Source organism: Erpetoichthys calabaricus, chromosome 4, assembly GCF_900747795.2.
Source record: "Erpetoichthys calabaricus chromosome 4, fErpCal1.3, whole genome shotgun sequence".
NCBI classification, from domain to species: domain Eukaryota; kingdom Metazoa; phylum Chordata; class Cladistia; order Polypteriformes; family Polypteridae; genus Erpetoichthys; species Erpetoichthys calabaricus.
This window is the reverse complement of record NC_041397.2, coordinates 15142654-15156717: the sequence shown is the minus strand read 5'-3', so window position 1 is coordinate 15156717 and position 14064 is coordinate 15142654. Positions and strand designations below refer to the sequence as shown.

At 41.4% G+C, this 14064-nt stretch overlaps 1 protein-coding gene across 3 annotated transcripts in view; it reads left to right on the top strand.

The window, feature by feature from the left end:
• The first annotated feature begins 1913 nt into the window (after positions 1-1913).
• Positions 1914-14064, top strand: part of cdadc1 (cytidine and dCMP deaminase domain containing 1) — a 70647-nt gene continuing 58496 nt past the window's right edge. The window contains exon 1 of one of the 3 annotated variants that reach the window (XM_051926346.1): positions 1914-2563. In XM_051926346.1, the coding sequence (XP_051782306.1) occupies positions 2422-2563 (142 nt within the window). In that variant the 5' untranslated portion in view covers positions 1914-2421. The remainder of the gene's footprint in view (positions 2564-14064) is intronic. The other 2 variants (XM_051926347.1, XM_028799180.2) reach the window with 2 other exon arrangements.

Below are 14064 nucleotides of genomic sequence, written 5' to 3'. Positions count from 1 at the left end.
CGCTTCCTGGGTCCTCCCTGCGTGGAGTTTGCATATTCTCCCCGTGTCTGTGTGGGTTTCCTCCCACAGTCCAAAGATTTGCATGTGGACTGGCGATTCTAAATTGCCCCTATTGTGTGTGTGTGTGTCCTGCGGTAGGCTGGCACCCTGCCCGGGATTGGTTCCTGCCTTGTGCCCTGTGTTAGCTGGGATTGACTCCAGCAGACCCCCGTGACCCTGTGTTTGGATTCAGCAGGTTGGAAAATGGATGGATGGAGTATATCACTCTGTGTGTAATGAATCTATTTAATGAGTTTCACTTTTTGAATTCATCCATCCATCCATCCATTTTCCAACCCGCTGAATCCAAACACAGGGTCACGGGGGTCTGCTGGAGCCAATCCCAGCCAACACAGGGCACAAGGCAGGAAACAATCCTGGGCAGGGTGCCAACCCACCACAGGACACACACAAACACACCCACACACCAAGCACACACTAGGGCCAATTTAGAATCGCCAATCCACCTAACCTGCATGTCTTTGGACTGTGGGAGGAAACCGGAGCGCCCGGAGGAAACCCACGCAGACACGGGGAGAACATGCAAACTCCACGCAGGGAGGACCCGGGAATCGAACCCAGGTCCCCAGATCTCCCAACTGCGAGGCAGCAGCGCTACCCACTGCGCCACCGTGCCGCCCCACTTTTTGAATTGAATTACTGAAGTAAATTAACTTTTTGATGATACTCTAATTTATTGAGATGCACCTGTAGAGATGGGAAAAGATGAAGAGGAAGAAGAATAAGAAGAAAACAAAGTTAGAGAAATTAGTTTTTAATACCCGGTATTATCCTACCAAACACTACATGGACCAAATTAAAAATAAATATTGGTCCAGATTGTAATTCTTGCACAGAAAACGGTTTTGTGTTTATTCTGGACCTGTCCCTATACTCAGGTATTCCAACAGCCTCACAGATGATGATATCTGCAGCCAGACCCATCTCATGTATTTTGGAAGGATTTTTCTAAGTTTGTCAAAAAAAAGGTTACTGAAGATTTCTCTTTATTTTTTTTAAGGATATCCTGTTGCGTTTCTTATTAAGTTTAAAACATGTAAAGAGAGAGATTATCTAGTTAATCTTCTTAATACTTTGGTAAAATTTCACATTTCATAAATCTAACGTTATCAATTAGAATCCGTTATTTCTTACATTCGAAAATGAAGTTAAATTGTATGGTAAGACCATCCCAACTTCAAAGAACTAAAACTTTAAAAATGATGTGACGTGTCTCGCTGTTGCATGGGCTGCAGGGAGTGGAAGCTGGGGGGAAAGCGATAAGTGGGGGGGCTCGGGGCACCTACTTAGAGCGAGCGGATAGTGACAGGGTTCCGGGTTAATTAACGGTGCTTCCAGGCAAATAAAAGAGGAGTGTGTGGTTGGTGTAGGGCGGCTTTTGAGCTGGATAGGAGGACAGTAGCAGGTTGAGGAAGAAGAGAATGGTTAAAGAGCAGGCAAGAGGCACACTGGCCGTAGACGATCTGTTTTTTTTATTATTTTGGAGGTGTCCCCGACACCGAGACAACGGGAGCAGTGGGGAACCGTTTACATCGCAGCACACCAAATAAAAAGGCAATCGGCATCTTCAAGACTTCCGCGGAAAAGCGGCTCCTGTGTGTCTTATTCGATTGGTCGTCATATCTATTTGTTTTTGTAATTTTTTAATGTTTCTTGTAATATCGTATAAATACCATTACATTTATTGAGATGTTATTTGTTGCATATTACTGAATCAGAATTGAGATAAAAAAAACTTCAATATTGACTTTAGTATTCATAGAGACGTATATCGCTGTAGAAAACCGTAACTGCGCATGCGTGCGCCCTTTTCCCAGCGCTCATGGCCAGATTCCCATTGCGATCTAGCAGTATGGCGATTAAGTTTTAGGTTGCTGAGAGAGACCTACTGACAATGTCTAACGTCTGCATCGTAATGTCTTCAGGCAAGCTTAGCTCTGTATCACAGCCGCACGGCACAAACAAGCGAGCTTTAAATTCAGATTAACTGAAATGTTCGTGCGCACGCGTGGTAACCCAACGCGTCTGACATTTATGGCCCAAACGGCATGCCATAGGAATTAGGTCAGAATTACGGTCATGAATCCCTGCTGTCTATCGCGGTAGGACGCGTCGTACTTTAATTGCGGATGACGGTCAAATAGTCCGTTTTATGACCCGGACTGCTTTCCACCCTTAGGGCTTTACCTGCCCACTGCTCTGCCGCCCCTTCTCGTTTGCGTCACTGATTCGTTCTGCCTGTCGTTATTCAGTAGTGGAAGAAGCCGGGAATGGCTGGTGGATCGACACGGCGATTGGAGGGACAGGTTCAACCTTTTCACAGAAGGAAGGCGGAGTGAGCGTCTTGCCGGCGCCTGTCGAATGGCAACTACGAACCGTTTCTCCAGCAAGAGAGATGCCGACCCGAAGAGCGCCGGCTGCGGTGACTGCGGTTGCTGCTGGGCCCATCAACGCGATGCGCGCACTCGGGAGACGAGCACGCAGACTGACACGAGTGTACAAGGTTAGGAGGTTCATGCCGGGTCGTGTCATGGCCGCTGGGCTCAGTACGGATACGTTTGTTGTGAACGTTAAGGACACCGGCTAGTTTAGCGAACAGGTGTAACCTTCGGCAGTAATCGTCAGTACGGAACGGTGATGTGCGGTGTTGCACGCACGCGACAAATCAGTTAGAGGACACCAGGGTTCACGTCCAGGGCCTCTCCGTGTTGATTTTACATGTGCTCCCCGATTTTACGTGAGTTTAAACTGGGAGACCTGGTTTCGACACGCATGTTAGGTGAACTGGTGATGAAAAATTGGCCCGTGTGTGTTCTCCCAGCGATGGTCTGGCGTCCTGTCTAGGGTTTGTTCCTGCCTTGCGACCAATACAAGCTGGGTTAGACTCCGGCACCCTCCGCGACCTTGGTGTGGATTAAGCTGGTCAGAAAATGACGTGATGATTTAATAAACAAACATGGACAGTTATCAGTGAGTTATGTGACAGGACTCCTATTTGATGGAATGTTTGGCGGTACAGCGACTGATTTCTGCAAGGGAGCAGGGCTACCACTGCGTCACCGTGCCGTCTATCTCACAAGAGCACTTAACGGTTTTAATATTAATAACAATAATAACTGGCTTGTCAAACTTCTCTCCTCGAGAGCTCAATTGGTTGAATGCACATTTTCAAGTTGTAGCCAATTTTTGTTTATAATGACTTCAGTTTTCTGCTCGTTTTGATAACCTGCAACATTTCTAGTACTAATTTCAGGTTTTCTTACAATGTGATGAAACTGTGGGTCCCAGCAAAGATTATTAGTTTTTTTTTAATAATCTATCTTTCTAGTTTCTTTTAGTTTTATCTTATCAGCATCATCCTTTCTGTTTCTCTATGTGTAATTTTATTCCCACGATTTGGTTAATCAAGTTATCATAATATATTTGTGTGCATCATTAGGATCTCAGTAATTACACGGAACCACCAAAAAAAGAAATCTACAGCTACTGAGCAGAGTCTGTGTCCCTCACAAAATCTCAAATCTCAAGTCAGATTGCATCTTATGTCAGGATCTTAAGTGTATGTGTGAAAAAATTAAATTGAGCGTAATGCAGAACCAGTTTCGGTACTTGTGTACTAAACTGACGGCACAGACGACTAGTACCCTTTTCAGTTATCGTGACGCAAATCGGATTTTCGTTTTTAACATTAAGCACCCAAAAGGGACATTAACTTTAGGGACCTATAGGCAACTATACTCCACCCCCACTAACTTTAAGGTTAGCATTTGCTGTTGGGGTAGGTCAGTCTAATAATTTAAACTCCAAAAATTAAGCAACCGGGGCGCCTCCCTCACGGAGCCCAACACTAGAATGGGTAGAAATTGCTGTCCGTGGTGTCCGTTTAGTACACAAGTACCCCAGTTTCTGCCCAACAGATGTATGATACCACACTGATGTATTCATAACATCAAAACAGAAGAAAATTTGCTGAAATTACAGTGTCCTTCATAATGTTTGGGACAAAGACACATTATTTTCCTTGATTTATTCTTCTTTTAGCGCTCAGAGGGCAGAGAGAGATAGATAGATAGATAGATAGATAGATACTTCATTAATCCCAGGGGGAAATTCACATATTCCAGCAGCAAAAAATATTAAATTAAAGAGTAATAAAAAAATGCAGGTAAAAAAAAAAAAACAGACAATAACTTGAATAATGTTCAACGTTTACCCCCTCTGGTGGAATTGAAGAGTCGCATAGTTTGGGGGAGGAATGATCTTCTCAGTCTGTCAGTGGAGCAGGACAGTGACAGCAGTCTGTCGCTGCAACTGCTCCTCTGTCTGGAGATGACACTGTTTAATGGATGTAGTGGATTCTCCATAATTGATAGGAGCCTGCTGAGTGCCCTTTGCTCTGCCACAGATGTTAAACCGTCCAGCTCTATGCCAACAATAGAGCCTGCTTTCCTCACCAGTTTGTCCAGGCGTGAGGCATCCTTCTTCTTAATGCTGCCTCCCCAGCACACCACTGCGTAGAAGAGGGCACTCGCCACAACCATCTGATAGAACATCTGCAGCATCTTACTGCAGATGTTGAAGGATGCCAGTCTTCTAAGGAAGTACAGGCGGCTCTGTCCTTTCTTGCACAGAGAATCAGTATTGGCAGTCCAGTCTAATTTATCGTCCAGCTGCACTCCTAGGTATTTATAGGTCTGCACCCTCTGCACAAAGTCACCTCTGATGATCACGGGGTCCATGAGGGGCCTGGGTCTCCTAAAATCCACCACCAGTTCCTTGGTTTTGCTGGTGTTCAGGTGTAGGTGGTTTATGTTGCACCATTTAACAAAGTCCTTGATGAGGTTTCTATACTCCTCCTGCCCACTCCTGATGCAGCCCACAATAGCAGTGTCGTCAGCAAACTTTTGCACGTGGCAGGACTCCGAGTTATTTTGGAAGTCCGATGTATATAGGCTGAACAGAACCGGAGAAAGTACAGTCCCCTGCGGCGCTCCTGTGTTGCTGACCACAATGTCAGATCTGCAATTCCCGAGACGCACATACTGAGGTCTGTTTGTAAGATAGTCCACGATCCATGCCACCATGGTGGCTCTGAGGTAGGGATCTGCACTGGTAATCAGAAGGTTGCCAGTTCAAATCCCACAAACGGCAGAAGTGGCTCTACTGTATTGGGCCCCTGAGCAAGGCCCTTAACCTGCAATTGCTCCATCCTGGGCATGACGTTATCTGCGTCCAGCCCTACAGGGAGGTCCTCCAACTTGCAGGGAAAACTTGGGGTTGGTGGCAGGATTGGCACTCCGGCCACTGAAAAGAAACAAAAAAAAACCAAAAAAAAAAAAAAAACACCACACCCTGTTCCTGTGTGGTGCTGAGGTGTCACCTGCTTCACTTGGATCTCAATCTGGGTGGGTCACCATGTGGTGGGTGCACCAACACGATGTAATCAGTTCCTGCTCCCAACCCTCCTCCTCCTCCTCCTCCTCCTCCTTAGCCCTCTGGCCTACAGTTTAAAATGAAAAATCAGGCAATTCAGACATTGTAATTAAAGTGCCCTTTACAGAGTTCCATTGAAGGGGATTTGCATACATTTCAGTCACATAATTATAATAATAATACATTTTATTTATATAGCGCCTTTCCCATGCTCACATTTTTTTTCCCCTGTCCCCCCAATTTCAGAGCACCATAATATTTTGGGACAATTGGCGTCACAGGTGTTTGTGATTCCTCAGGGGGGCTTCATAAGATACCTCAGCTTACTTTGGAGTCCGCAGTTGCCATGCATCAGTTGGCAGATTTTAGGTCCAATAAAAATTCCTGTTTTCAGTTTAGCATCAGCCTACAGTGGGGCAAAAAAGTATTTAGTCAGCCACCAATTGTGCAAGTTCTCCCACTTAAAAAGATGAGAGAGGCCTGTAATTGTCATCATAGGTATACCTCAACTATGAGAGACAAAAAGAAAAAAAAAATCCAGAAAATCACATTGTCTGATTTTTAAAGAATTTATTTGGAAATTGTAGTGGAAAAAAAGTATTTGGTCAATAACAAAAGTTCATCTCAATACTTACTTATATACCCTTTGTTGGCAATGACAGAGGTCAAACGTTTTCTGTAAGTCTTCACAAGGTTTTCACACACTGTTGCTGGTATTTTGGCCCATTCCTCTATGCAGATCTCCTCTAGAGCAGTGATGTTTTGGGGCTCCCTCCAAAGATTTTCTATGGGGTTGAGATCTGGAGACTGGCTAGGCCAACTCCAGGACCTTGAAATGCTTCTTACGAAGCCACTCCTTCGTTACCCGGGCGGTGTGTTTGGGATCATTGTCATGCTGAAAGACCCAGCCATGTTTCATCTTCAATGCCCTTGCTGATGGAAGGAGGCTTTCAATCAAAATTTGACGATACATGGCCCCATTCATTCTTTCCTTTACACGGATCAGTCGTCCTGGTCCCTTTGCAGAAAAACAGCCCCAAAGCCTGATGTTTCCACCCCCATGCTTTACAGTAGGTATGGTGTTCTTTCTCCTCCAAACACGACAGAGTTTTTACCAAAAAGTTCTATTTTGGTTTCATCTGACCATATGACATTCTCCCAGTCCTCTTCTGGATCATCCAAATGCTCTCTAACAAACTTCAGACGGGCCTGCACATGTACTGGCTTAAGCAGGGGGACACGTCTGGCACTGCAGGATTTGAGTCTGTGGCAGCGTAGTGTGTTACTGATGGTAGCCTTTGTTACTTTGGTCCCAGCTCTCTGCAGGTCATTCACTAGGTCCCCCCGTGTGGTTCTGGGATTTTTGCTCACCGTTCTTGTGATCATTTTGACCCCACGGGGTGAGATCTTGCGTGGAGCCCCAGATCGAGGGAGATTATCAGTGGTCTTGTATGTCTGACTGTTTGAGGTTGTTGACAGGTGTCTTTTATATTGATAACGAGTTCAAACAGGTGCCATTAACCCTAGAATTACCAGAGTCTACGAAAAAACTCGTAGATCCGGCCCACCTTAAAACCGTTCTCACCTCCCTTTTGTCTTCTAAATGTGCCGATTAAGAGGAGCAGCAAGTAGCCGGCTATTCCATCCCCCACCGTCGCAGAACGTTCACTAAGTTTTCCCAGCTCATGTCTTGTTTGATTATCTGGGAGTGACTGAACTGCTGGAGTTTTAGAATGGAAATAATAGATCGCTATTTGGAATACTGTCCTGCGGTGGGTTGGCACCCTGCCTGGGATTGGTTCCTGCCTTGTGCCCTGTGTTAGCTGGGTTTGGCTCCAGCGGACCCCCGTGACCCTGTGTTCAGATTCAGCGGGTTGGAAAATGGATGGATGGATGGATGGATATTTGGAATACAGTACATGCATTTCATGAGTGTTCCGTTTCTACAGTAATCTGTGTAAACACATTGCTAAAACAAACTTTTTCATATTTTAGTAATAAATGTTACAAAATGTAGGCATAAACTATAGAGTCTGTGAAGCCTAAAGTCCAAACATCAAATAAACACTTTCACAAAAGGTTCAAGGATGATACAACAGCTTCCGTGGCTTAACGCTATGGTTTGCTGACTTGAAGCACAGCTGCCCTGCCGTGCTACAGAGACGTGAGTTCGATTCTCAGCTTTGAAGAAATTTTTTTTTTTTCCTTAAACGGACATTACATTTATAAATTGGTATGCGCTGTAAATTGTTAACTTTAAAATGTCAATCGCGGTTATTTCTGTTGATTAATTCATGCTTTTTTACTTAGTCAGAACAGGGGCTTTTTCAGCTTATTCAACTTCTGATCTGACTCAAACAGCGCCAGTATAACTTCACACCCGATCTGACGCTGTTCGTTTTCAAATAAGATTGCATTACTTCGACGATGTTTTCTGATTGGTACTATTCGCGTCATAAAATGATTTCTTCAAAATATCATAAATTACACCAGCCGTTACAGACTGAAATCAAATGTATCTTTTTATTCTAAAATAGTGAAAATAAGAACAAAACGTCACATATATTTGTCTCTTTCTTTTTTTAAAATGTGCGTTGTAGCACTCAGCAACTGGCCACCTGCATGTTCTTGCTCACACTAAACAAGACAGCGCTATATGCAATCATCAGATTCAAATGTTAACAGTTATATAGCACGGAATGGAAATCAGCAGTTCTTAGCATTCCACCACGCAAGCTGTCATATCAACTGCCTACTGTAACTTGCTTTCTTTTTTCTTCGGTTATAGTCTTGAATAAAAGTGCACTTGTTTTGTTATACTTTTACATCAACATATGTTCCTGTGTTTGAGCTACATGGGCATACTCAAAAAATACACGTATAATGCCACGAAAAGTGCATGCAGACACTTCAGTTCGCAAGCATTGGTACGACAATGCAGCCACAAGTACACTGCAGAGCTTTAGCGCGTCTTTATGTGAAAACAGCAGTGTCAGATGGGGAGTGTCTGGTGATTGCATATAGCGCTGAAGTTACTGCTCTTTACTATGCTTTCTTCTGCATGTCCTGGAGTACAAAAGAAACAGCATACGGCAACACGTGGGGACTGGCAATACTGGGGGAAAAAAACACGCGGTCGTATGTATCGTGATACACTGCAGAGCTATAGGGCGTCTTTATGTGAAAACAGCAGTGTCAGATGGGGGGCGGTAGGGAAGGATCCTGAACACGACTGAGACAATGAAAAGTGAATTTAAAAAAAAAATAAAGCTAACCTTTACAAATATCATAAATTACACCGGCTGTTACAGACTGAAATCAAATGTATCTTTTTATTCTAAAATGGTGAAAATAAGAACACTTCTCAAAAGGGAGTTGTGCAGGATCGAACTTATGAGCTTCTGATTCCCAGGCAGCGACTGATACTGTTACGCCACGGAAGCAGTGATAGCTAATGCGTGTCAATGTCACACACTAAGGCGGCTTTTTTTGGCTGTGGCTTTTTTTTTTTTTTTTGTACCTTTTGTGAAAGTGTTTCTTTGATATTTGGACTTCAGGCTTCATACATTATATAGTTTATGCCAACATTTTGTCATTTGCTACTAATATATATAAAACGTTTCTGTTTTAACAATGTGTTTACACAGATTACTGTAGAAATGCAACACATATGAAATGCGTGTGTTCCAAATAACAATCTATTATTTCTACTCTAAAACTCCACTTCACTCCCAGATAATCAATCAAGGCATGAGGTGGGAAAAGCTCGTTTACGTTCTAAGTCGTTGGGGGGATGGAATAGCCGGCTGCTGGCAGCTTGTCTTTATCAGTACATTTAGATGACAAAAGACGCTGGCGGAGAGGTGAGAACGGTTTTAAGAAGCGATTTAAGGTGGGCCGGATCTACGAGTTTTTTCGTAGGCTCTGGTAATTCTAGTGTTAATATAGGTAACGAGTGGAGGACACAGGAGCCTCTTACAGAAGAAGTTACAGGTCTGTGAGAGCCAGAAATCTTGCTTGTTTATAGGTGACCAAATACTTTTTTTCCACCATAATTTGTCTGATTTTTGAAGAATGTGATTTTCTGGATTTTTTTTTCTCATTTTGTCTCTCATAGTTGAGGTATACCTATGATGAAAATTACATGCGTCTCTCATCTTTTTAAGTGGGAGAACTTGCACAATTGGTGGCTGACTAAATACTTTTTTGCCCCACTATATATTGGTCCCAATGTCTTATTAAGGCATTTCCATCGCAATCTATCATCATCACACAGTTTTTCACGAGGCCTAGTGAAAATGCACAGTGGTGGAAGGTGTACTTTTGGTGGATCTACCAACTGCTGATGCTGCACGTTGCTACCAGCCAACAGCATGACCGGCTCTGGCAGGCCACAGTTTCATTTAGTAATGAGGAAATGGAGGAACAGAACTTCACGCCATTGATTTGGAGCCTTTGATAAGCCTGTGCAGCTTGCAGTTTCCAATAAAGAGGATTGCTTCAAGCCAAGATTATTATAGTTAACGAAAAGTAAAATCAAAACTGAAACTATTATTAAAAAAAACATTTTCATAAACTGAAATAAAATAATTAACAAAACCAATATGAAAAACTAAACTAAACCATTAAAGCAGCTGGAAAGGCTAACTGAAATAAAACAATAAATTACTAAAGATATTTTTAGTTTCATTTTTGAATGAATATTCTTGCCATTAGTCTTTAACCCTTGTAACTTTTAACTCTAAAACAGAAAGAAATCCACCATGAGCCGCCTGAATATATTCATCCAGTGAATGGTGGCTGGTGACGGAGTGCGGCTGTTCACACAGCATTTGCGGTGACAGAGCGAGCTGACTACAGGCACGTAAAATGTGTGAAATAGAAAGCGATTTACTGTGCTGCCTTTCTTTGCCCTTGTTGTATATCAAGATGTAATTTAAAACGCCTGAAATTGGAATGTGCTGGTCAACAAAATCTTTACCGTATGGACATAAAAGTCACGAGTGAGTAACGTTTCAGTTTATTTCTCAGTTGCCTGCATTCTGTGGACAATAATTCACCTCCCACTTTGCACAGTAGAAATCCTTTCTGAAAATAAAGTGGTACAGATCAAGAGATTGACTAGGTCATCATACAAGATCAGCATATTGTTGCTGGCCAATCACTTTTGTTTTAAACATGTAATGTGCCAGAGATGGAATCAGTGATCAATATGGCTGGTAGAAAATAAAAAGTCAAGTATGGGAGATTTTTTAATGCAGTATTGAAGGAATTCATTATAAGCACATTATCTTGGAGCAGGATATGTTGTCTGGTGTAGACCTTTAGAGTTAAAAAAAAAAACAAAAAAAAAAACCCTCAAACCTTAAAATTCACCTAAATGTCATTACAAATTGGCCCATCATGAGCAATAAAAGAAAGAAAGAACGATAAAAAGTGAAAACAATCGGGGCACATTTGTTCAGCACAAATGACATAGAAAATATTTTTATCAATGATAAAATTGTATAAAATTGTTCATATTCAGTATCTGGTTTTGATTGTACTTGTTTTTACCAGATAAAAAAAATAAAAATATGGATAGTAAACAATGTAGTGTAGTAAGCTTTTAAACTCGTATCTTAACCCGTTTAAGTGTACAGTTCTGTCTGATTTGTGACACAAAACTAAACTCCAAAGTAGCTCTTTAACCATACCATAATTAATAAAACTAAAACTGAAACTAATAGATATTAAAATAAAATAGAAATGTCTGTGTGAAATAAAAACTAAATTAAAACTGAAAATACATGATGAAGGAAAACTAAAACTAAACTGAATTTCTAAGTAAGGTCAGAAAAAATATAGAAATAAAAACTAATATAAAAAAGCAAAACTAATAACCTTGCTTCAAGAATTGGCCTGCTTCATTGCTGCCGGGGTGGGTTTCATTTCTGGTGTCTGTGAAGGTAAAATGAAAGCAAAATTAGCCTGGCCCCTTCCAGTAACAATGGCTCGCTAATGGCTCCTTGGTTTACATTCAACAGCAAGGGTCCCCAACTCCAGCCCTAGAGGGCCCCAGTGGCTGCAGGTTTTCATTCTTATTCTTTTCTTATATAGCGACCTGTTTTTGTTGCTATTAACTTTTGTATTAATTTTGTTTGACTTGCTCTTCAAGACTCAGACCCCTTAATTGTTTTTTTTTTCCTTAATTAACAGTATAATGAGATACAAAATGAACAAAAAATGACTTGCAAACTGTTTCCATCATACAATATATGAAAATAAAGAAAGATAAAGGTCTCAGGAATGTTGATCTGCTCAGGTCCCCAAAACATTTTACCAGAGCTCTTAGAAATGAGAAAATCAACAATTTCAGAAATGTCTGCTATTGCACAACAAGAGCAGCAACAAGCCATGGAATTAAAGAATGAGTTTAATTAACAACAAGAATCTAAGCCTAATTGAGCAACTGGTTGGAGTCTGAGGCCCTGACATAGTTGGTCTTCCACTTGGTCACTCACTTCACATATCATTTCTGTTTGGGCGCCATTTAAGGAAAGAAATGAAGCAATTCAGAGGATTGATCAGGAGAACAAATCTTAAATAACAAGTCCTTTAAAGTTAATTAAAAAGAAGGTTATTAGCAGCAAAAATATGGCACTAATTAAGAAAAGCGTTAGAATGAAAATCTGCAGCCACTGGGGCCCTCCAGGACCCCAGCTCAACAGGATTTTACAGGATACCTCAACATTTTATTAGGCTTGTAAATTACCTCTACACAGAATGCCTTGAGAAAGTACTTACCCCCTTTGGTGCTTGTCCTGTTTTGTCACATTACAACCTGCAATTCAAATGGATTTTTTGGGGGGTTATCACCATTTGATTCCTACAACATGCCTACCACTTTGAAGGTGCAACATATTTTGTATTGTGACATAAGCAATAATTAAGACAAGAAAACAGAAATCCTGAGTGTGCATAGGTCTTCAACCCCCAGAATCAATCCTTTGCTGCATGTCTCCAGGTGAATGTCTCTATTAGCTTAGCACACCTCACCTCTGGGATTTTCACCAATTCCTCAAGGCCAAACCACTCCAACTCCTTCCAGTTTTATGGGTTGCATGCATTGGTGTCCAGCAATCTTCAAATTGTGCCAAAGATTCTCTATTTGATTGATTTCTGGGCTTTGACTCGGCCATTCCCAGACGTTTCAGTGTTTCCCTCTAATCCACTCCAATGTTGCTTTAGCAGTATGTTTGGGTCATTAATTGTCCTGTTGGAACGTGAACTTTCATCCCAGTCTCGGATCTCTGGCAGACCGAGGTGCCCCGTATTTAGTGCCATTCTTCTATTTTTCATTAAGTCCTGACCAGTTTACCTGTCCCCAGAACCTGATGCTGCCACCACCATGCTTCGCTGTGTGAATGGTGTTCTTGGGATGATGGGAGGTGTTAGGTTTCCACCACACATGGATTTTCCCGTGATGGCCAAAAAGTTCAATTTTATTCTCGTCTAATCAGAGGACCTTCATCCATGTGTTTGGGGAGTCAATGACATGCTGTTAAGGCAAACTCCCAAGTGTGTATTCTTTAAGTAATCGCTTTTTTCTGGCCACTCTTCCATAATGCCCCGCTCTGTGGAGTGAACGGCTTAAAGTGGTCCTATGGACCGATGCTCTCACCTCTGCTGTGGATCTTTGCAGCTCCTTCAGTGTCATTCTTGGTGTCTGTTGTATCTCTGATTAAGCCCTCCTTGCTCACTCTGAGTTTTGTTGAGTGTCCTCTTGCCCGGTTTGTAGTGATGCCATATTCTTTACAAATTGCTATAATGGACTTCATGCTTCTCTTTGGGATATATATATATATATATATATATATATATATATATATATATATTCATGGCATTCGTAGTCTGTGTCACAATCTGATTGTATGGGTGGTTACCTACCAGGTAACGCTTGTGGTTGGCCAGCAATCTGCTAACATCCGCCACGGTGCCCTCAGTTTGTGAGGAGCAGATCATAGAATGGTTGAAAATAGTTTACTGTCAAATAAATGCAAAGAGTACACGACACGTGTTTCGCCCTCATTCTGGGCTCATCAGGTGTACACACTCCACTGCACTCCCTCTCGGGAATCGAACCTCGGACGTCAGCACCAGAGGCGATGCCCCTAACGTTGCGCCACGGCGTGTGGTTTGTTTATTTGACAGCATGTAGATCGGGGTAATTACATTCACGGCATTCGTAGTCTGTGTCACAATCTGATTGTATGGGTGGTTACCTACCAGGTAACGCTTGTGGTATATATATATATATATATGTGTATATATATATGTATATATATATATATATATGTGTATATATATATATATATATATATATATATATATATATATATATATATATATATATATATATTACACATATATATATATATTTATATATATATATTATATATATATAATATATATATATATATATATATATATATATATATATAGTATATATATATATATATATATATATATATATATATATATATATATATACTATATATAGTATATATATATATATATATATATATATAT